Source organism: Ixodes scapularis, unplaced genomic scaffold (assembly GCF_016920785.2).
Source record: "Ixodes scapularis isolate PalLabHiFi unplaced genomic scaffold, ASM1692078v2 PGA_scaffold5__190_contigs__length_132052651, whole genome shotgun sequence".
Taxonomy (NCBI): domain Eukaryota; kingdom Metazoa; phylum Arthropoda; class Arachnida; order Ixodida; family Ixodidae; genus Ixodes; species Ixodes scapularis.
In genome coordinates this window covers 47,877,523-47,901,404 of record NW_024609880.1, presented here as the reverse complement: position 1 = coordinate 47,901,404, position 23,882 = coordinate 47,877,523, and the positions used below count along the sequence as shown (strand labels likewise).

General features: G+C 45.3%; 1 protein-coding gene across 2 annotated transcripts in view; it reads right to left on the bottom strand.

Moving 5' to 3' along the window:
• LOC115308210 (lysosomal membrane ascorbate-dependent ferrireductase CYB561A3) overlaps positions 1-23,882 on the bottom strand; it is a 27,122-nt gene extending 3,240 nt beyond the window's left edge. The window contains exons 1-5 of one of the 2 annotated variants that reach the window (XM_029992985.4): positions 23,375-23,882; positions 20,939-20,965; positions 13,886-14,163; positions 10,460-10,665; positions 6,273-6,442 (exon numbers count right to left, since the gene is read on the bottom strand). In XM_029992985.4, the coding sequence (XP_029848845.1) occupies positions 6,273-6,442; positions 10,460-10,665; positions 13,886-14,163; positions 20,939-20,965; positions 23,375-23,460 (767 nt within the window). In that variant the 5' untranslated portion in view covers positions 23,461-23,882. The remainder of the gene's footprint in view (positions 1-6,272; positions 6,443-10,459; positions 10,666-13,885; positions 14,164-20,938; positions 20,966-23,374) is intronic. The other variant, XM_029992991.3, reaches the window with a different exon arrangement.

Sequence of the window (23,882 nt, the reverse complement as noted above, 5' to 3'; positions counted from 1 at the left end):
AGACTACGGTGAGAGCTACGTGCCCGTCGGACCAATCAGGCGCCTCCCTCTTATCACCTGACCGGCTCTTCGCGCCTGGGTATAGCCGGGAGCATGACGACGTTGCGAAAGAGAGGCACACGACTGGTCCAACGAGGACGTAGCTTCAACTGCAGTCCCAGCTTAGGGGTGAAAGGAGTATAGCATCACTCGGAAGTATTGTCAGTGCAACAATGTCGCTCAGCACTGAAGTAGCAGGGCCATAGCTACTTGTTCTGTAAATTTTTTTTGAAGAACCCAATCTTTTCCAAAGTGCTGACACATGTGCACGAGTGTCAACTGCATCGGGACAGTCGCCGTTGCCGTGGTCAGGCTTAGCATTCTGCGGTAAACGTTCTTCCACTGGCGTTCTCTGCTCGCGTTTGCGCCGCCCTTCTTAAATCTCGTACTTGCTTTGGTGTTCCAAATGTAAAAATCACTTTTTTTTTGTGTTGCCTATTGCAAATCAAGTATGGAGAAACGTGGAAAGCACCGCTGTCCCAAGTGGGTCTCCCAAAACGTGCCCGACATTCACGTAAACTTGCAATGCTTCTAGTCAGACTTCTTTTTTTTTGAGGGGGATTTTGTTAGGACGTTTAAAGATAATAAAGCATGCAAAATTTAAAAAGCAAAATCTATAATTTCCAAAATGAACTTAATTTTTGTACTTATCTTCCTTAAGACATTACTACTGTAAAATCTCAGGTTTGGGTAGGAACACTATTTCAAGTTTTTCCTCACTTTGTTGTTTTGCAGGGATATAGAGGAATTTTCGTAAACAGTGTGATTATGAGGGAGGTAAAAGGATTCGTGCAGAATGTTTGAATTTTACTTCAGTGGTCTATGTGCTGGTGTAGATGTGCAGCCAGTAATGAAAACAAAATTTTTATGAAGGGTTTTAGTCTGAAGTAAGATTTTGTTTCGATCTGAACTTCGAGGTCTTCGAATATGCAAAATAGCAGTGCCCTGGAGGTCCAGGTGCACTCTGGGAGCAGAAGACTCAACGGGTGGTTTCAGTTGCACCGGGTTGTGCACCTGTTGTCTGCTATCGTCTCTGCCACCGCCATTGCTCACTTCGTCGCGATGCAGCAAGTGCCATTTTCTTCTCGTCGCTAGATATATACGAGACACAGCAAATAACGAAACAATTACGGTTTTGATGGCATGGGGACCGAGCGAAGACGCCGCAACAGCGAAGTCAAGTGCATGCAGATCGATGTACGTCGAACGCCGTACCAGCTCACTGCGTTCATTTGCTCGCAGCCTCGAGAACAGCCACGGAGACTAGTACTCCAGTTTTTTAACACCCTTGCTTCTCCGATTGCCATTTTCAATCAGGTTAACACGGTCCATGACGAATCTCACTGTACAAGAATGCGTTGAGCCCAAATATGCACCTCTCGCGATGTCGCTGTGAGGAAATTGGCCACGAGAATGATCAAACCAGTCGCGGTGTTGGTGTGCCCATATCGTTGAATGTGCAGGTTCCTTAGGCATTCATTTTTAGCCCCAACACTTCGTGTTTCATGAAGTTTGTGATTATTGGATTGTTTATCGGCACCTCTTTCCCGTCCTGTGACCTCGCACATGTTAGGGTCGCACTCATACTTTTGCCTAGGTATCACTGACCAAAGCTGTTGTCCTGCACAGCATTACTTTTCGGCCTTATTTGTTGCGGTGTGCTCATGCGAGTATCTCGTAAATTCAAGCATTGCTACATTATAAGCACTGAAGTTATTTCACTTGACAAAAATATAGTATTCAAATAGTGTCAACAATAGAGAATGCTTCCCAAAGAAGTATAAAATGATATTTAACGTCACGTGCCCTATCGTTCATACTATTTTAACTATATATTTGTGATTAGTGAAATAACTTCAGTGCCTGTAATGTAGCAACACTACAATTTTCCAGAAATAATCACAAGCACAGCACAACTAATGAAGTCTAAAAGTAATGCTCTACAGGACAACAGCTTTGGTCAGCGACACCTCGGCAAAAGTATGTGTGTGACCCTAAGGAGTGCAAGGTCATAGGACGGGAAACAGCTGCCAATAAACAATCAGATAATCACAAACTTTATGAAACACGAAGTGTTGGTGCTAAAAGACCAGTCTTGGGGGGTGTACTTAAAGTACTACTTGGGATTGTACTTAAAGTACTACTTCAAGTAGGTTTAAAAAACTTGTACTTGAAGTATTCTTTCCTGGTACGTTCAGAGGAACGTACAACTTCCAAATTTCAAGTACATACTTAAAATTCGGTCTTGGTATATTTGTATTATGGCACGATGCTTTGTAAACTCTGAAGAAATACTGGGAGGGATATACTACTCTCAGCAAAAACGCAAGCAAACTACTAAACTTGTACGTTCCTCGTTACAAGTTATCAAATAACTTGAAATCTATTACTTTTGGAGTAGCTTTGTAATTTTTATTACCTTTATTAGGTAGTAATCACAACCGTAATCTTCCCAGTTTTGGAAGTAATAAAGTTAATTGCAAGCATTACTATTTTCCCTCCTCGTCCTAATGACACTGTTTCCACAACCTTACAGCCAAAAAATCCTCAAACCAAGTCTCTGCTATACTGGCGGTGTAGTGATAGTGGTTGATTTAGAAGGTGCATGTAGTTTGTAACTCGGCAATTCTAATCCAATAATGAACAGTATGAATCGGAAAGAAACACTTCTTCAAGTAACGGTCAACTGCTTTTCCTATTATGTACTCAAGTAATATAATTGAATACTTTTTTACCAAAAGTAATAGTATTTTATTCATTTATTTATTCGAAATACCTTGCAGGTCCATTTCTGAACATTACAGAGGGGGGGGGGGGGGCATTTAGTCAGAAGTACAGTGTAAACAGTTTTGAAAAAAAAAATACATGAAACGAAGGAGCTCCCATTCTCTCAACCATGAACAATTTTAGCAGAAACACAATGCAATTCTCTTTTGGCAAGAGTGCCACCAGCCACAAAAAACTATTTTACAAAAACGTGAATCACTATTTAGGTAAGATTATCATGAGAATAAAAACTATAGGACACTCAAGTAATTTAGGATAGCAGCTCGAAATGCAGCAGGGTCTGAAAGTGAGGTTATGTTGTAGGGAAGACTATTCCAGTGCATAACTGTGCGTGGCAACGAGGGGTTCTTGAAAGCATATGTATTTCCAAAAATACGCCTAGAACTTTAGTTGTTAGACGGTGCGATGTTCGGTTAGGAGGCTCAAGGAGTTGGGTGATGACTTTGGGGTTAGTATAGCGCAATTTGTGACTAATGCCTAGGAGGGCAGCGATGTGACACCTCTCGAGTAGCTGTAGGGGGGGTTAGCTTAAGAGACTTGTATGGTGGGAGTAGGATGATGTTGTAAACCATGTAGCACGATTTTGAATGGTTTCAACTTGGTTAACAAGGTATTTCTGGTGAGATTTCCATGCGGCAGAAGCAAATTCAAGGATTGGGAAAACGTGTTTCATAAGACAACTGGCATAGGCGAGGGGGGCAGAGTAAAGGTTGCGTCGTAAATATCCTAGCGGTCGGGATGCAGAACACGTGAAATTTATGTTGTATTTCAAGACAGGTCACTAGATAGATGAATGCCCGGGTGCTTATAGGAGGGGGAGGTTGAGAGAACTGAGTTACCAAGGAGATATGAATACGATGATAGTGACTGTTTTCAACTGACGTTACTAGCTTGCGTTTTGAACTATTTAGGGACATAAGCCACTTGTCGCACCAACTATTAATGGAGTTAAGGCCTTGTTGTAGTACAAGGTGATCGTCGGGATTAGTAATTTGCCCATAAATAACGCAGTCATCCACAAAGAGGCAAACTTTGGAAGAAATAGAGCGAGGTAAGTCTATGTATATTAAGAAGAGAAGAGGGCCCAGCTCAGTGCCTTGTGGTATGACAGAGATCACGTCCGACATGTTGAACTGGCAGTTCTTGCAAACTGCGTATTGGCAGCATAGTGTTAGAAAGATGCGTATCGAGGAGTGTGAGGGAGTATATCTGGAGTAAGGAGAACTTAGTGAGTAGTCGGCAATGAGGAACGCAGTCAAATGCTGTAGAGAAATCCAAGATCTATTCTATTCAATTATGTTTTCGAAGTAATATGTACAAGACTGCAAACAACGCATTGCTCTGTTTGTACTGGGGCTCCTTTCCCACAACATTTTGAACTCTACTTCTCGATCGGTCAGTGCAAGCGAGGAGGTTAAAAGGATTTCTTGCAAAAGCTACGTGGCTGACATTCTCTCTTAGCATGTTTAACAACCCCCTTTGGGTGCCAGCCAGTGCAAGCCACGCCAAATTCAGAAGTCTGGGGGACTTCTGAATTTGGCGCCATTTCTGAAAATAATTACTCTGGCCATGCAATATATGCCGCCATTCCTGGAAAAAACTGTTGCACCCCCGATTACTCCAAGGGCAATGTATATTAGTTGAAAAAGAAAACAAACACTACAGGGGAATGAAAGGGCATCATTGAATATTCTGCTAAAAAGTACTCATACTTACACTGAAAGTATCTTGTATTTATCATACTTCACTTCAAGTACATTGCACACTTTACTTGAAGTACATAAACTCTCATTTAAAGGTACTTTACATCAAGTACAGTGCACTGCAATATGAAAGACCCACTCGAAGCGCTCGGCCGCACGCTCAGAGTGGGTCTTTCATATTGCAGCACACTGTACATTTTAGATGTGCTCTACCCAACACTGTAAAAGATGAATGCCTAAGGAACCTGTACATTCAACGATATGGGCACACCAACACCGCAACAGTGTTTTGATCGTTCTAAAGGCCCGTTCACACTCTTGCGACTGCTTGCGACCTCTTAAACCTGGGTTCCTTAAAACTTCTTAAACCAGAGAACACACTGGCGCCATCTATTGGGAAGCAGTGTAAACTCGGCGGTCCGGGATATTTTTTTTTTATTTCTTGCGCAATATCCAGTCTTTTTTGGCTCGAAAAACTTTTGTCAATGTTATAAACGAGCCTTTCTATGGGTATTACGCACATTTGACCTCCGAAATCCTGCAAAACCTTCGCTTTTGTGAAATGCAGTTCTTGGGTCACCGCATAGATGGCGCCACAATGTCAGTGTGTCCCCTCATTCTAGAAACATTTAAGAAGTTGTAAGAGATCTCGTCTCTCTCAGTCGTACTCAGTCGCAAGAGTGTGAACGGGCCTTGATGGTCAATTTCCTCACAGCAACGTAGCGAGAGGTGCATATTTGCGCTTCAACGCATTCTCGTACAGCGAGGTTCATCATGTACCGCGTTGGCCTGACTGAAAGTAGCGATCGGTGAAGCAAGGGTGTTATAAAACTGGAGTACTAGTCTCCATGGCTCTTCTCGAGGTTGCAAGCAAATGCACGCAGAGAGCCGGCACGGTGTTTGGCATACGTCAACCTGCATTCACTTGGCTTCGCCGTTGCGGCAATTGCGCTCACTCCGTGACAGCAAAATCGTAATTGTTTCGTTATTCGCCGTGTCTAATATGTAGCGACGAGAAGGGGGTACTTACTGCATCGCGCGTAAGTGTGGAGCGATCCACGACGACGTGAGCAATGACATTGCGGAAACAATAGCAGACGACAGATGCACAACCCGGCAAAACCGAAACCACCTGTTGACAGTGTCTGGCTCCCAGAGTGCACCTGAACCACTAGGGGCGCTGCTGTTTTGCATAGTGCCCATTGCAAATATGTCTGAATGAATTGGGCTGAGAAATGTAACTTGATAGGATGGATGCTTAGGTGAGTTGGTGAACCATATTCGGCGCGTGTGCTTGTCTTTCTGAGTATCTGGTGTGCGACTTTCTCTGGGCTGTCACTGTAGAATATGGGCTGAGAATTATACCTATCAGGCTTTCTGCAGAACCTGTCAGAACAATCTGGCCTAATGCATGAAGTATGGACCAATGCTTTCTGTAGAACATGTTAGAACAATCTTACCTAATGCATGAAGTAGTATGCAGCAATTCTTGTTGGAGTAATCCAGTCTAATGCATATCAGAACTAAGCCAAACATATCTGCTGATTCGCGAGTCATTTTTACGACCATCACAACGGGAGGTTGACTGTAGCAGAACAGGTCAACAATTAGACGTGCTCAGCAGAACCACTAAATATGTCCTACTTTTGTAAATATGTAAATACGGTATGTTTTGGCATGTGGACGTCTCTGCCTTTCGCATACTGTGTTTTGCAGTCAAGGGAACTGTCCGAGGGTACTCACTTGAACCTATAGGTGGCCGTCTGCATGAGACCCGTGACACAGGTTGCGGCGGCCATGCCGAAGATGATCAGTCCAAAGTTGGTGTGGATGGGCACCAGGCGCTGCCTGTAGGTCACTGTGGCCTTGTCACAGCACAGCAGCACCAGGAATGAAATGAAGCCCACTACAAACTGCAACAGAGAGAAACAAGAAAGGTGGCATCAAGAGTGGGACAGGCTTTCGTTTTGTCTCTTTCGACCTGTGAATCAGAACTTGGTTATTTGCCCGTGACAAAATACCCGGGAAGGTATTAGGACATTGGGATTTTCGGCCAATTTTATGGGAGCATGGCTGGTATTTTCTAAGTGGATTTTTAATGTGAAAGCATTAACTGTCCCATGGAGCGACCCGACGTCATTAGCTTTGGAAGCCGCGCCAAACGGCAGCTAAACTCCCCTCTCCCCCAAATTGAAGCCACTATCTGGAGGCCCCCAGCTTTGAAGCCACGCAAAAAGCCACGGAGAACTGCAGCTAAATTCACCTCTTTAAAAGGAGCGAAGTGAAGCCGAAATCTGATGGATAGGCTCCCATTGGCCGGCGCGCGTCAGTTTCAAGGAATACCACCCCATGGCGCTGCGGGCCCCCGTCGCAGCACGCCAGTAAAAGGAAGCGGCTGGCTGCGGGGTGGCCCAGAGCCTCCCAGAAGCCAGCTCAGGCAGACTCCGGAGCGGCTGCACGGCCAATGTCAGCGCAGCGCGGCCACTTCACGAGAGCGCGCGCTGGGCAGTAGTGAAACGTGTTTTTTGCAGCTCTATAACTTACTAATTGTTTTTGTTTTGTTTTTTTGTTTTTTCGCAGATAAAATTGTTTTGAATATCGCTACCTTTTTTTTATTTCAAGTTTCATTAACTTGGCTTCTGAGGAGGTTGTCAGACGGTTTTTGTTGAAGGATAGTTCTCTTTTTTCTTTTACATGCGCGACTGGATAAAGCAATCTATCGGTGCCAGGATCGTCGTAAAAGTGTCTGTACCCGTAACCCCACACTCGTATAATTCGAACACATTGAGAAAAAAAAAAAATGTTAAGTGACAATTGCATGGGTAATGGAGAGTTTTGGTAGATTGTTTTGACAAGTCCGATTGATGCCCGATACTCTGCGTTATCGGAGCTATCGGAACAATCTTTTAAAACCTCTCCTCCGCATGTTTATCGGGCTCGGTGGACGTTAGACGGGGCGATAACCATCACGATCAGTTGTCTAATTAACTAATATCGCCCTATCAATTTAAATGGGTCGCTCTGCAATTTAAATGGGCGAAACCAATTGATTGGCTAAATCAATTAATACAATTTGTGAAAAAGCAGTGGTCTTTGAAATAGGTTTCGCCCATGTTTGTCATCTGAACTTAGACGCAAAATGAGCGCCGTATTCAACGCCCACAGTCACACATAGATGAGTGCCGTACTATGACGGGCAGTCGCCGACCGTAAGCTATCGAGACGGCAATAATGTACAGGGCGGCTCAAACTAACGCCGCCACGGCATTTGCCGTTTCTGACCGTCCCTGCGGCGGCCGATGGAACTATTTGAAGGATGTACGTGTTCCCGATTTCTATCCCATCCTGAGAAGTCATCCCGAACGTTTTGGTGACAAATTTAACAGTAAGTAGCCGACACGAGCTCGATGTTTGGGAACCCAGTGGCGGCGTTAAGTTTGGGGAGCACTGTACCTGTCACTCTCAACCTTTCACTAAAAAACCCCTAAAAAAAAAAATGGTTTTTTTTTTTTTTTTTTTTTTTTTTTTTTTTTTTTTTTTTTTTTTAGCAGTCTGGTTGGGACACGCGTGTCAACAAATAAATTTTACGCGAAAAAAATTTCAGAGCAATATTGACGGCGCAAGACGCGATTTAGTCGGCAGTCACCTTCGTTCCACTTGTTTTCTCTCTCGGCATTTCGCGTGCGTGGAGGCGAGGTGGATCGGCTTCGCCTTCACGACCGAGATGGTCATTCCGGAATGACCCGTAACGTCATGGGCTTTGCGCGCAGAATTTCAAATAAATCTCGCAACGTCAATAGGCTCCAATTTTTTTTTTTTTTTTTTTTTTTGCGTAAAGTTTATTTTTTTGTAGTGCGTGTCCCAACCAAACTATTAAAAAAATAACTTTTTTTTCTTTTTATGGGCCTTTTTAAGGGCTGAATGCAACGCCATTTCCGTTAAAATTAGTGTAATTTTTGCCAACGCTGCGCTAAAAGCTCATTTCATTTTATCAAAACCAAAATGAATATTTGTGACAAGCGTGTTCGCCCTAGCCCCTTTTCCCCCTCTCCCTAAAGAGCGTTGGTGAATACAGCGGTCGTACATGAAAATAAACGTTGCGAGTTGAAAGAACGTGCGCGTCTGTGTTTAGTCTACTTTCTGTTCCATCTTTTCTATTAGACTATGGGTCTCCAAATTTTGTGGCTGAGGGGCCAGATTAGGTACCTGCCGGAGTCTCAAGGGCCGGAAAAAAAAATTATAAACGAGAAAAAAATCTAAGCATTTAAATACAGAACTAAATGTTAAAGTACTAAAAAAAGGAAACTAAGGCAAGGTAGATTTTAAATTTATTAACTAATTATGACATTACAGGACAGTTCTGGTCAAGAAAACTCCTCAGGCATAAATCAATTTATTCGCGCGCTGAAAAACACTCAGGAATGATAAAACTAATGCTGAAAAGTTGCTATAGTTATGACAGCTAGAGGACACTAAGCACAGTGTACATGTTAACTAAAAGGCAATTTAACCGAGTAAAATAGACGTAATAACAAAATATTCATTTGCATACATATTGTGATCCTGGGCACCGTGCAAGGCTGTGCAGAAAGGTTAGAACCCGTACGAAAGTGCGCCTGCCAGCCCGCCAGCAGGGGATCAAGAATGGTGATGCTAGTGATGACAATGTTCAATGAATAATATGGCGAAAGGACCCGCATTACGATGGAGTTTCTCTGGTTCTCTCGTGTATCTTCGTTTGCGCATTTGGAGCGCGTCGCGGCGCCATTTCGCGCACATTTTGCGCCGGCCGCGAAGCAGGCTTCATTGGAAGGACCGCGCGCAGGTTTGGAGACCCCTGCATTAGATGAAACTAATAAATAGTTCAGTCGTCGCTACACTGCCAGATTGTTACGGTAAGCTTGCACGAATTTTAAACACTTTTGCGTATCGCTCTGAATAACGTGCGATTTGATATGATCTTCGTATCGAACACGACACATACTCGGAGGTTTCGGGATATCTCATGGTCTATGGTCTGTTCAGGCGGTTTAATTAGCTCCGTTGAGTGCGCTTCTCACCGCGCACTGGTGCGGTACAGAGAAGCTGCACCCTCGGAGTAAAAGTCGCGATTTTGTGTATGTGGCTTCGCCGCACCGCAGCCTTGTGTTGAGGAGTAAAACACTCTTCCAGGGTAAGATACTATACGACCGCTCGTCACGTATTTAAAAGATAATAGAATTCATTTTTAAAAACAGCGCGAATACCACACGGACAAGAAGGAGGAACACACAGGACGATGCCGATTGACAACATATATTCTTTTTTTTTTTTTTTTTTCCCCGACGCCATCTATTAAAACGCGCTCCGCCACTCGACTCTGTTGTCTGCGTCGCCATCCGCCGTTGACCCTGGCAAAATTTCTGGCCCAATTTTTTTTTTTTTTTTTTTTTTACAAAAAGGGAGTTACGCTTTGCAATTTTACAAGGTAAAACCCACCTGTGAAATACAACTTTGATGAAAAGTTTGGATTGCTATGTGCAGGCGCCGATCTTTGCGGAACATTTTAGATCGAGCCTCGGCATTCCAGACACCCTATACTTACACAATTTTATTATAGAAGGTACTCACTGGAGGCCGTATTTGAGGGCGATGTCTAGAGCGGATGCTCAGAACGAGCTCAGATTAATAGCCTGCTAAGACCGGCAATCTTGATGATGCGGAACGCACGATGCAAAGGAACTAGGGAAGCTCGCCGTAAGCACGCGCTCAGCAGCCGCGCACACATCTATGGCCGCCAGCGAATCCTAAGAACCTATTTGTGAAAAGTTTCGTCGCACTCCGTTCATTGGCTCATTTATATTAATCTTTTTGACACCCCAAAAGCGTTGGGAAACACCCTTTCAGATCGCTTCCACCCTCGAAAAGGTGCGGCAAAAGGCGATCCCCACCTGAAGAGCGAAGAGGCCCATGGTGCCTAGGCCGATCCACGAGTGGAGGGAATAGAAGTGCCTGGGGTCGGCCACGTTGTTGTGCGCCTGGAAGGCTGACACGATGCCGATGGTGATGGCCGAGATGGACAGCACGAAGAAGATGGTGTGCAGCACCTTGTTGTAGATCTTCTTGCAGCACGTGAAGCTGCGGTACACTAACATTGCTGAAAAGAAAGACCCAGAGACCACGCGCTTAGTAAGCCCCACGCGAAATAATGGCACGTCATCCTCCAATGCCCCGCAAAATTACTTCCGGATTTTTTTTTTCTTTTTAATGATTTAGAACGATAAATGAAGAGTCCCATCCAGCTAATTTTCCAGAGGGTTGTTATTTGAAGATAATACCATAGTCGGTGACAGGTTGAGAACCCAGTACAAAGTCCGTCTCCAGCACGTGCTCGTTGCCTCATGCAGCGCGCTTTGGCTGCGCGTTCAAGGAAGTCTTATCAAAGATACAAAGCTTGGGTTCGAGGCGGAGCATCTACTCAGTTCTTAACCTGTCATCGCCTATAGACGTTAGACAGCGTAATAAAATGCCATAATACTTTTTTTCTTTTTTTTAAGACTTACAGATTTGGTTTAGTAAAGCCGTAAAAGCTACAAATTCGGCCTTTAGAGGCGAGGGGGGCATTATATGGAGGATAATCGGCACGATACGTCTGTTCATTAACTAAAAATTGCGAATTAGCTTTTTTTAATTATTGAAGATAAATATATGGGCCCAATCGGACACTTGTTCAGTCATCGAAAACCACCAAATAAGTTAATTTTCGAAAGAGTTCGGGCGCGTGGAAAAGCGCAGTGGTGCGCCAAAGTTGGCCCTCGTGCAACAGGCGCAAGCCCTGCGAAAACGCGCCCGCGCTTTTTTTTTTTTTTTTTTGTCTTTTATCCGCGGCAAGAATACGTTCTTTTTCCATCCATGTCCCATTAAATGTAGTATATATAATCGCATGAAACCAATGGGTTCCGTGTTACTCCTCCGGGTCGGGTACGCGGCAAGGCAAACCGACAACAGGCTTACATTCTTCCACTGATCCATCTATCGTTCAATGCGTACAGAGGTCTACAAAGCTCTACAACGGAACAGCAGCACACGAATGTAACTCCTGCGGTGACCCTGAGGTCGCCGCATTTTTTAATTCCGCCAAAGTTGATGTGGGCGACAAATACGAACAGCTCGCATTATTAGCATTTTAGGGAACCGGTTTTGCACATCCGACGCCGATCTGCAAACACGGTTCCCTAAAGCTCCATCAACCGATCGGAAGGATTCGCCACTCGCAGCGTGCCAGTGCCGGATTCGTCCAACGCCTCCTAATAGCAGAGAGAGCACCTGAATTTTTAGCGCCATATAAAGAAGACCAAAGCGGGGACAGCTTGGTATACACAGAAGGACGCAGAAAAATCCAGCGCTAAGGCTTTCTTATCTACGAGGTGGTGATAGTGCCCGAGTGTATAGAAGGAAGTGTGTATACAACAGGCGGAACACGCCGGTCCCGTTTTGCCCACACCATGGCGTGGGGGTAGACTTGTACGTAGTTCAACTACTCTAGTCAAGTTAGAATAGTTTAACTACTTTCCCGAGTAGTTTAGTAACTTTCAATTACATTTTTATTTCGGTAATTAGTAGTTTACCTTAATTACTTTTTTTGAGTAACTTCTACTCAAGTTACGAATTACTTTCGAATTTTAGGGGTTGTTTAGCCTATAAACAAACATTCCTGCAGAAAGGAGATAAGCTGTTCGAAGATCAGCTGATATTTGCAAAGAGGGGGAAGCATGTGGCGTAGGAAAGGGGGGGGGGGGGGGGAATGCTTTGGAAAATCCGAACCCCCCGCCCCTACTGCAACAACACTGCTACGAGGCGCGCGGAGCGAACAGACACGACGCAAGAGAGGTCGAGTAACTGCGGGATTAGAGCCGAAGACTGGCGATTCTGTGTGTCCCGAAGGTCAAGGAGACTCGACCCTTTTGAAGAAAAGACTGGTCCCCGCTTCTCCCCAACGTAGAAACTCTCGCCCACTACAGGAGGTGCACGCACTGCATCCTCACTCAAAGGAGGCAACAAAATGCAGCACCTGCTGTGAAACTCATCTTGTGCTTCCGTAGTTTGTGATATACTCGAAGAATCGCGTGCTAAAGGGCAACGCAAAGATTATCTTTTTGCGTTGCCTTTACTCCCAAAACTCAGAATATGCAGATCTTCAAAGATTCAAAGATCGTTCAAGAAACCTGTAGTAATTCCACCAACGTTTTTATATAAATATAATAAACAAACGGTGTTGGGACGTACTCTATGTACATGGTACTTACAGTACTACTGCTCAGAAAAATTGTACTTTACTTGAAGTAAATTCTCTAAACATGTACTTGCATTTTCCGAGAAAGTAAAACTCCTGACTTCAATGTACATTCCCCGAATTTGGAAACAAAAAAATGGCGGTATCGTCGTGTGAAAACGCGCTCTTTCGAGACGTCATCGGCTCATTTCTCTGAGTGAAGTAATGGCGGCTGTAAGACCGATGGAAATAAGTGCCTTACAAGTTGATTGTGTTAAATAGCTCGACAGCGAGAGTAGAACAACTACTCTGCGGCGACTTGACCTTATGCAATATGTGCTGCCATTTCCGTAAAAAACTGATGCACCTCCGATTACCCTTGGAGCAATGCATGCCAGTTAAAAACACTTTATAGGGAATGAAAGGGCATCATAAAAGATTCTGTTAAAAGTGCTTGTACTTTACCTTGAAATATACTGTATTTATATACGTTACTTCAAGTATGTACTTACTACTTTACTTGAAGTACAGAACCTTTCATTTACTTTGTACTTTACTTCAAGTACTTTTTAGACGTACTTTACGCAGTACTGTAAACAAGCAAACACTGTCTAAAAATCGAGCTCAGACAGTGCTAAACCTCAAAGTACAAATGACACAGTCGCAGTACATCACTGACCAAACAAACAAGAAAGAACAAAACAATTAAGCACGCAAAAGCAGAACTAGCTGTTAAAGCATTTCTGTGAAAAAACAAGCCGATTCATATTTGGCTAGCACAATTTTGCTAACGGATCAAAACCTCTGTACTTTATTTTTACCATAAAAAACATATAAAAGTAACTTCAAAAGAAATTCGCTACTTTTTTAAGGTCATTAGTAATTTTCTCAATTGCTTTTTTTTTTAGCAATTTCTACTCTACTCAAATTACTTTTGACGTCAATACTCGGTAACTTGATTACTTTTTTTGAGTAACTTGTACATGTCTGCGTGGGGAGGAACTGCGCGTGCGCGGAAACCAGGCTCGAGCGAGGTCCCGCGCATGCGCTGTGCCGACAGCAGCGCCATCGCACGTGCGCGATACGTCATATAGAGTCGAGTTACCGTGTCCATTGAGGAAGATGAATCCGCCGACCATGAGGATGTAGTGGAGGTTGAACTGCTTCCTCGTGTCGTTGGCCCACGCCACCCCTCCCTGGTAGTTGAAGATCCAGTAGATGGTCAGGGTGATGGTCCCGAAGAGGAGCACCTCCGCCAGCAGGAGCAGGAGGTAGAAGAGGGCCTTCATCGCTGCCGACGCCGTGGCTGACTCGGGCCCGCCGCCGCCGCCCGCGGCTTCGCGCTGACCGCTGCTGTTGTTGTTCGACTGCTGCTGCTGCTTCCTGGCAACGATCGAGGCAAAGAGGCGATGGTCAACGCCCATCCTTACATTTCCTTCGGTAACCGTGAGAGCGTTCGAAAGTCGCAGTCACGTATACTGCTCTTAGAGGGTATAACACGGTGTTCGCTAGAGATATGCCGACAGAATTATCTACTCCTCACGCATGTTTGCTTCATGTTTCGAACATGTCTGCAACAGAATTCCGACCGTCATACAAGAAATAAACATGCCTCAGACAGTGTCTCCAGACGTTTTTGTAAGTGACCGCAGCTAGGGCACGTTGAACTCTCGCATACGTACTATCGCGGACAATCCGAGCGGCGACTGTCCTCATCCATTTTTGGCGTAACTGCAGGTTTCTAAAATAAAAAAAAATAATAAAAAAGAAAGCTTTGGTCCAGATTGTTTGATGGATACGCGAAGCCCAGGCGGAGCGCAAGTTCGTCTGCTTTTTTTTTTTTTTTTTGCGGGGGTTGTGGTGACGTCAGAACGCCGAGCTGTGATAGGCTCTCATCGAAGGTTAGCGGGTAGACCTCGAGGCAGCTGCTTTGAGGCTCACCCACCTTCCTCCAATCAGAGTCAATCATAGCTCAGCGTTCTGACGTCATCACGACCCCTGCCAAAAAAAAAGCGAACGAACATGCGTTTTGCATGGGTCCCATTCTTTGAACTGTAGTCAGACGCACAAAAAAAGCCGGATTGGGTCTTGCAGCTCGTGTTGTCCAAGGGGGCACAACTCCCTTTACAGACTTAACTTGCGAGAGCCTAGATTTCAGAAGGGATTGAACGGACGCCTTGCGAGTTTGTTGTTCGAGACGAAGCGCAACGCTGAGTCGATGCGAGACAATGCATCGAATGCTAGTGAGACGAGGCAGCGCCGAGATAAAACCAAGTCAGCGCTGCATCAGCACCAGTGTCAGTGATGATTGAGCACCGACTTGGCGCTGCATTCTGTGCATAAACAGAGTTGCAGTGGAGCGTTGATGCAGCGAGCTCCGTTTATAGCGCTGACTTAGAGCTGCCCTTTATCTGTAGCCGGACCTAAGTCATATTGACCCGGACTTCAGAGCTTTAGTAGGCGCTTTTGCTGCACAAGTGTCTGCACGGTTAAGGGACATTCGAAAACTACGAACTCCTACAGCGCGCAAATTTATACGGGATCCGAGGCGACTAAATGAAAAGGATTGCCGAGCACAAGCGATGGTTGTGCTCGCCTCTCTGTCATGTAAAATCGCGACCGGCAAAATGCCATATAATTCAGAAAAAAAAAAAAAAAATCTGGCCGTGTGGTAATTTCTGTGCTGTGTTTATGTTTATACAGCGGGAAGTTAGTGAGCCTCAACGGGCGTCTGCTGTCTCAGCCGTAGACGAGAAATTTAGCCAGTGCAGTACACCACTGCTTAAAGGTCTTTAAAGGGATACTGAACCGAAAATTCGAGTTCACAAAACAAGGCCGGGCGGATAGGCGGGAAGCTGCAAAACCAAGAAATATAATTCATACGGCGATATATCTAACGGATCGCCGCATTTTTTGGAAAAGAAGTGCGGCGATTGAACCCGGCCGACGAGGCCGACGGGACAAGGCACGTCACGATTCCCATTCTCTCTCCTCCTCGCTACATCCCGTCAAGCTGGAGAACCGAAGCGAGGAGGAGAGAAGCGAGGCCGCTTCTCCTCATTCTCACATTCTCCCGGAGGACAGTTACGTCAAAGAACTCGCTTGATCGCACCCTTCTTTTCCAAAAGTACGGCCATCCGTTTGAGATATCGATGTACGAGTGATGTTTTGGAGTTCATAGCGTCCCGTTCAACACTTCTGCAGCCTTACTTTGCGAAATCCAAATTTCGGTTCAGTATCCCTTTAACGTGCACGACGCAGTAGCGATACACGACCGCACGCCGCGGTAGGATGCTGCTGTGATGTTGACATACTCAGTCACCGATCCCCCGGTTCAGAAAAAGGTAACCAATGTCACAACGTTTTTTTTTTTTTTACGTCCCACTGCCACCAGGGCGTGCACACGCCTAATGACAATTGCGACCGCCTACGTGTGTCAGGAGTTGCAGACCATTTATACCGAAGACACGTCTGTTTTCGACACGTTTGTGTTGGCGGCCTCGTTGAAGCGTTGCGTCGACAAAGCGAAGGTTATCGAAATAAATTGTTACGGCAATGTTTGAAACCCTTCCGGGCCAGCGCGTGTATGGATCCCTCTAGGCTTTCTTTGCTTACGACAACCTAAAATATCTAGCAATTGCAAGCCGTTAGTGGGCAGCGCTTATATGGATCCATGTAGGCTTTCTTTGCTGACAACCTAAAATAGCAAGCCCTTAGTGGGCCGAAGTACTTTTGTGTTTTTTTTTTTGTGTGTATTCCATTAAACACAAAATTTTTTTTTTTTTTTTTTTTTTTTTTTTAATATACCACAGAGCGTATAGTCGAGCAATATGGAGTAAAATTACAAGCCGCTTTCCACAAAATACGACGGTGGCTTGAATCGTACCGTCATTAACCAGATGTACCCGAGATTAAATTTTTGTGTGTGTTATCACTTGGCACTAGTGGCACCATAGATAACGAGGTCAAAATAGACGTTAGAAACAATTGCAATTTCTCCTCATTTCTCGTTTTGTGTTCGGAGAAGTCCCGCTACCGAGAAACGAAACGGGAGAAAACGACCACGTATTTCCCGCTGGACGGACTACACCCACTCTTTCTAGCCAGGTGTGGGCGAAACCAGCCTCTGCTGCGTTGCGTGAGGACAGCGCAGCAGAGGTTGGTTGAACTATTTCTCCAAGGGGTGCGGTGCCGTTGGTGCCGAGAAGCGCTCCGATTGCAAACCGAAACCTAAAAACCCGTCGAAATTGTGCGGTTTTTCAGAAAGCTGTAAAATACCGCGCGTGCCTTCCATTCTTCTGCAATTTGTTAATTTAGTGTTTTCTGATGATGCTGAGCAATTTTCTAATTGAAACCATGCCCTTAAACACAACATTAAAAAAGTTGATTACGCAAAAATAATTAACAATCTAATTATACCGTACTTTAATATATTTTTTTTTTTATAAATAGGCCCCTGGCCCAGAACCAAAACATTTTGCGAAGCGTAGTTTTTGCAATGTCGAATTTGTCCACCTTTCGAGAAACACCCTGTATAAGCGTAGGACTCGTGCGGTGCAATTTCAAGGCAGACTGATTTCCTGGTGAATTGACGCGTATACACACCCACGCAACATCCGCCCATTTTCCGACGATTGTGTCGTGTATCGTAATATTACTGATCAAAGTGACCAAGTATCACTTCAAAATGATCTCAATAGTGTTCAAACGTGGTGCGATTTGTGACAAATGTCATTAAACATTAGTAAGTGTACATTAGTTTCCTCTCATCGGCGCTCTAACCCACTCACCTACAACTACTCTATCAATGAAACCATAATTCCATCAGCACTAAGGTATGAATACCTAGGTGTACACTTCTCTAGCAACCTATCTTGGGCACTACATGTTAACCATGTCATCTCCGAGTCTAACCGATCAATCTGACAACTAAAACGTCCCCTCAAATTCGCACCATTAAACTTAAGACTTACCGCCTATAAAGCATTTGCCCAACGCCGCTATATGGGACCCATTCCAAAATTACCTCAGCCATCAATTAGAAGCAGTTCAAAATCGTGCAGTCAGGTTAATTATTTCTCGCTATTCATATGAAATAAGTGTCACCGGCCTAGAGGAACGTGCTGAACTAGATAACCTATCACTTTGCCGAAAATATTTTACACTAACACTCTTTCACAAATTCTATACGATTTCCAGCCAAATTCACAGTACACACTGCCGTCTGCACGAACTCCTTATCGTACTGGTGATCACTTAATGCGCACCAAAACTAGAACAGTGACCTCGACTGCTTCATTTCCCCACGCGCAGCGAAGGAATGGAATTACTTTCCCCACAACATCGTTTCCATATCCGAACTTCTTCACTTCAAAGAAACTGAGCGAAGCCATGCCTCATAATTAAAAAAAGAAAAAAAAAAAAAAAAAAGAAGTAATATTTCACTTCTTGATTGATTTCAGTTTAACCATGTATACTTTCTCGTCTCATTTTATTCCTATTGTTCTTGTTTTCTTATTGTAAAAAAACGCGAGTGTTAAAACCTTCTGTAATACCCTCCTTGAGGGAATCTGAAAGGTCCAATTGAAACCAGTTTTTAACTCTATATATAAACACCACGAAATATTAAAACATGACCATCTAAAGCGCGCGTCGTCACTTTCAGAATATGGCGTCATCCCTTAGTGCATAATCTTTTAAATCATATGCGTGGCAAGCCTCCACGCGGTTAAAAACACATTGAATATCTAGACTTCCAAATTAATCCGTCAAAAGGCAGATTTCAAACGATGCAACCACGCCCCTAAAAAGAAAATACACGTCACTTGATGAGCACGCACCCTATAGTACGCTTGACCTACTTTTCCATGCGCATGTGCAGAGAAAAAAAAAAAGAAAAAAGCGTTCTAACATATACATTCTGTCTACGAATAAATACCGCATAGCGGAACGCTTGAGCCCCGAGAATATTTATGCGCATACGTTATCCAAAAGGCTTTTTTCCTCCGATCAAATCGCGAAGGCAGCAGAGAACCACATGTAGGCTCAAAACATGGAAATAAAAAGGCCACGTCTTGCAGGCGGGCCCGAATCGCAATGGAATCGCAAACACCCGTCGCTCAATTTGGGGCCCATTAAAAAAAAGATGGGTGTATCTTCCGCACGCGTCGCCATAGCCGTCACAAGCGAAACATCTCCTCTTCGAGATCGTACCCTCACCTCATTTTCTACCCATTTAGGCCTGTTTCTCTGGGCCAGAGGGCGCTGTAGCGTCCGCAAGACGCGACCATTTAATCGGGTCTCATAGTACGACCGCATGCGCTAACAAAGCGTTAACAAAATTATATTAATATATATATATGAACGAACAAATGCAGATGAATAAATCGTACTTAATCCAATGAATCAAAGTTTTAAGAATGCACAGTGTGAACAGTATGCGGCATGAAATTTTAACAAGCACACGGAAGTTGGAGGGAAAATATTATAGTGTTTTGATAGGACGCCGAAGACGCAACAAAAACAGTGTTAATCGCGTCTTCGGCGTCCTATCAAAACACTATAATACTTTCCCTCAAACTTCCGTGTGCTTGTTTAATTTTACAAATTTATATCACCGCGGGTTAACATGGTAACCCACGATAAAAACGTGACCTGAAAATATCGATTTTGCACGCCAGCGGCGCTGGTCAAGACTTGACAGTGTGAGCTACAGGCCTATGCTGCTGGTACGTCGAACGCGCAGTCCGCCTCTTCGCGTTCGACCACTGGAACAAAAGGAGGAACAAGCGGGACGCCGCGCGAGGCGATAACCTCAAATGCAAATGCTTCTTCCCAGCAGCGTCAGCGACTGATGCCAAAGAACTGCTGACTGCCCGCTCCATGCGAGATATAAACCGCGCATAAGTGTGAGCGGACAAAGCCAGAAAGGCGAACTGCGTAGGCGGCATAAGCAATCGGCTCCTTTGTGCCAGAGGGCCCGAGGCGACACAGATACACTCTGCAACCCAAATACCTTAATACCCAAAAAATAAACCTAGGTGGTGCAAACTACTGCCCGATTCAAAGGGTCAAGCAACAACCCTTCATTCATCCCTTCACTACTAGCATTTTTATTGGTTTCATCGACTTCAGTTCCGAATTCGGTTAGTCCATCATGCCGAATTCGCGTCGGTGTTGTTCTTGTTTCGCTGGAAACACGTGCAAGCCGGGTCATGGTGCCTTGCGAGAAAACAATAAAGGCGAAAGAAAACATGGTGGAGCGGAACAGCAACAATGGATAGGTTGCTGCGGTCTGATTCCCGCGCTTCGTTCGGCCCACTTAGAAGAAACCTTTCGTCGGCAGACGACAGAAAACAGTCGAGATGGCCGCGCGAGTCTCGTTTTTCCTGCGTTTTTCTGTTTCACGCGCCGTCTAGTGGGTATTTCAGAATCTTTCTACATTCGCCCCGCGCGGCTTTGTGTTGTCTGCTTTCGGGTGCGAGCAGACGGTTATCGGCCCAGTCGTTCCCGGCATGAAAAGGGGAGCTCGCGCCCAGTCAGCGCAGGCCGCTTTGAAGCGGCGGGCCGGTATTATTAGAAACCCGAGCACCGTACAGTTTTTTTTTTTTTTTTTTTTTCCCTAGTACCACTTGTTGTTGTCGAGTAAAAAAATAGAACGATTGCGGCTTATTAGGACGTTTAAGTACAGGAACTCCTTGGCACATGAAGTCCTTGCAAAATCGGAAGAATACCGTATACAGTTTCCCACTTTTTGCGAATAACATGTGATGTAGAACAGTGAAAGACACTCTTGATCAGTGCACCAAAATGCAACTCCAATTTCAAGAAAACAATAAGTGTAACGAGCACACACCGTAAGTACAAAGTGCGGGATACCAAAAAACAACCCATTAATCGGCACAACAATGGAAACGAAAGACAAGGCAGAGCTTGCAGGGAGAACTGGAGAAAAAAAAACCGAACCAAACGAGAACGGGCATCGCCGAAAGGAGGAACCAAGCCAAAGGAAAAGTTGTTTTCAAAGACAGAATTCAAAACCAAGAGACAAATCACCGAACCGAACAGACCAAAACGGATGCTATCAAGCAGAAACGGAAACGAAAAAGGTTAAAAGGCGGCCCGAAAAAAACCATCACATTCTAGTTGATCTACTTACCGGGCGCGGTACTCGTGCCGACTATGCCTGCAACGACACACAGAGACAGAGAGAGAAACTATAATCAGCAATCGCACAACTCGTCACAAGGCTGTCGAAAAATGCTAGTAACGTATACCCAAAAGCGGGCAAAGCTGTAACGCCGATGACGGTACGGTGGCGCAATCGTCACGACGCCGCACTCCCGAGCAATGTTCTAATTAAACAAAAAAAAAAATCGGAGATGTCGTCGACTACGACCAGTACCGGCTCCAGTTGCACCGGCAGCTATCTCGGTGGAAGCGTCTGCGTCTGAAATCGTATAGCTGCAGCTGCCTCGTAGCGCCTGCAATCTAGGAAGTGCCTCGTCACAACAAACTAATCAAAGCGCAAAAAAAAAATTTTTTTTTAAAGAAACCACTGCAGTTTTATGTGGATTTAGATATGTGAGTAACCCATGATATGCAAGCTTCGGTGTGGCAAACGTTAGAAACTTCCATCGGCCACAGCACCGACGAAACTTGGTGCGGATCGTTAAAAGGTCGCAACTGACTAGTCGGAACCACTGGACAACGGGGAAGCAACCGACACCGCGGAACATGCAAGTCATTACACACGTCGGAGTGTATAGTCAACGCTACAGGAGCCGACAATTCAATCCAACAGCGGCGAAAGTGCAACGTCGCTGCGGTCATCACTTTCTGCTGGTCGGTCATTGCCTTGTAAACCAACAAAACTTACGAGAGGCGCGCGCGCCATGACGTAGCGGTTTTAGATCGTGAGCGTGTTTGCTTGTCCACCACTGCGCAGATTCCGCAGCTTCCAACAGTCTGCTAGACTTTCGAATGGGGTCTATTCCTACAACATCAGTGGATATTATACGTTGCCCAGAGTTCTCCAGAGCACCCAATCACAGTAGCGATCATAGATTATATAAGCCGATCATGTATCAATCCTGGAAAGTCAGATACGCATGGCCATAATTCAATTCTAAATACGACGCTACACACAGTAGGCATAAACGGCGGGTAGAAGTAGTGATCGCATTACACTAGTTCGAAAGTGAAGCGACTAAAACTCAATTGAGAAGCGCCCGTTTTTTTGACAGCTCGGTTCCGTGCCACACACGTAAAGCGCTTGGGTTTTGTTGTTGTTGTTTTCACTATCAATAAATCGGAAGGACGTGCAAACGCGACAATGGGGACTTTTAGCAAACCGTTACCGTGTTCCGCGTACCGCACTACCGGAGCCTTTGAAGCATGCTTTAAAGTATGTTTCAAAGGCTCCGGTAGTGCGGTACGCGGTAACGGTTTGCTAAAAGTTTCCACTGTGGCACTGCTAATGCAACAGGCGTTCAGGCTCGTGCTCCGCGCATATCGAGTAATGATACGAGCAATTAACATCGTGTGTAGTCTTTAGATATTTTTCTGTTGATGAGCCACGCGGCAGGCAAATTTATTAACTTTCTGAGGCAATCAAAATACTAGTAATCATCACTTCCGGGGTCATATATATGAATCACTTTCCTAGGCAAGATTTTACTTCAAAATGTCGCGCGCACCTTTCCCCTTGTTTCGGTCATGTACACGACGAGAAACAATATACCATGATAAATAAGCATACATCAAATAAATCCGATTCATCGTAGTACAAATATAAGCAGCACGAACGAGTACCATATCTTCCGGACTATAGTCCGCACCGGAAAATAGGGTATGTAGTCCCCATAGTCACGAGAACCAGGAAAATAATAAAAAAAATATGGCAATTACTCTCGAAGTAGCCTTCAGTCTATTTTTACAACAGTCGCCGCGGGCGTGGCTTATTTTTACGTTCAAGCTTCGCGATTGGTCCGTCGGCGCTGCTATTCCCTAATGTCACGCTCCAATTGGCTGTGGGGTGGTCGTGTTGCCAAACTTCATTAACAATATCCGTCTTCTTAGCGCCCTGTCCGGCGCTAAGAAGGGACCTAGACAGAATGAGAACGGCAGGATATATTTTTTTTTCGAACGCCCCGGCTTCCAGCACACGCTCCGGCCTCCAGCACACGCTCCGTATGCGTCTTCCACCGTGCTTCCATCGTGGTCCGTATGCCTTCCGAGGTGCAAGAGACGCCGAAGGGAAGCTCGGGGAGGGAAAGCTGAAGCTGCTCCCTTACATTTTGCCAGTGGCTATACTATACGGGTAGAAACAGGAAGAGATGAAAGCGGGATATAGCTGCCCTTACTGTTCAAACGCTTAGTGGTTAGATGCAAAGCTAGCTGCCTTTTTCTTCTTATACTCACTGTTCGAACAGTGTATAGACAAAGCTTTGCGCCTACCCACTAATCATTCCCACCCGAGCTCGGCGCTCGTATATCGCAACGCGCTCTCCTCCTCTCCCTCTGTGTCTACCCGTAGAGTCGTGAACTACTGTATACTTCGACAGCGTCTGTCCACACAGGCATGCCCACTCACCGTTTCTGCACGCGTTCTGGAGTAACGTAGATGCGGTCTAGCACATGGACGAGCTTGTGCGCTTCGCCCGCGTTCCGGGGTCGCATGTCTCGATCCTGGCCTCCCCGCGTGACAAAATGACCAAGATGCGCAGCGGTACACCGCCGCTGTCGGCGGCGCGCAACGGCGCAACACGCGCTCCGTCGCCGCTGCTATGCGGCTGCCGGCTGCTGACGCTCTACAACACACACTCGAGTTCCCTCCCCGATGACATGCACGGTCGCACTTTCGATAGCAGAGTCATCATCGGGCACGGTGCTACGTCGTCTTGAGTTGTCTGACGGCGCCGCGGTATAGGTTACAGGCTACGGAGCATGCGTCGTCATGGGACAGCGCGGTGATAAACGAGACGAGCGTTCGATGCAATCTGTATTCGGAGAGCGTACGCCCGGGCACGGGCTGAGCGGGATATGCGATGGGGGTGTAGTCGTCGTTTCCGACCGTATGTAAAACACGCAAAGAAAAAAAA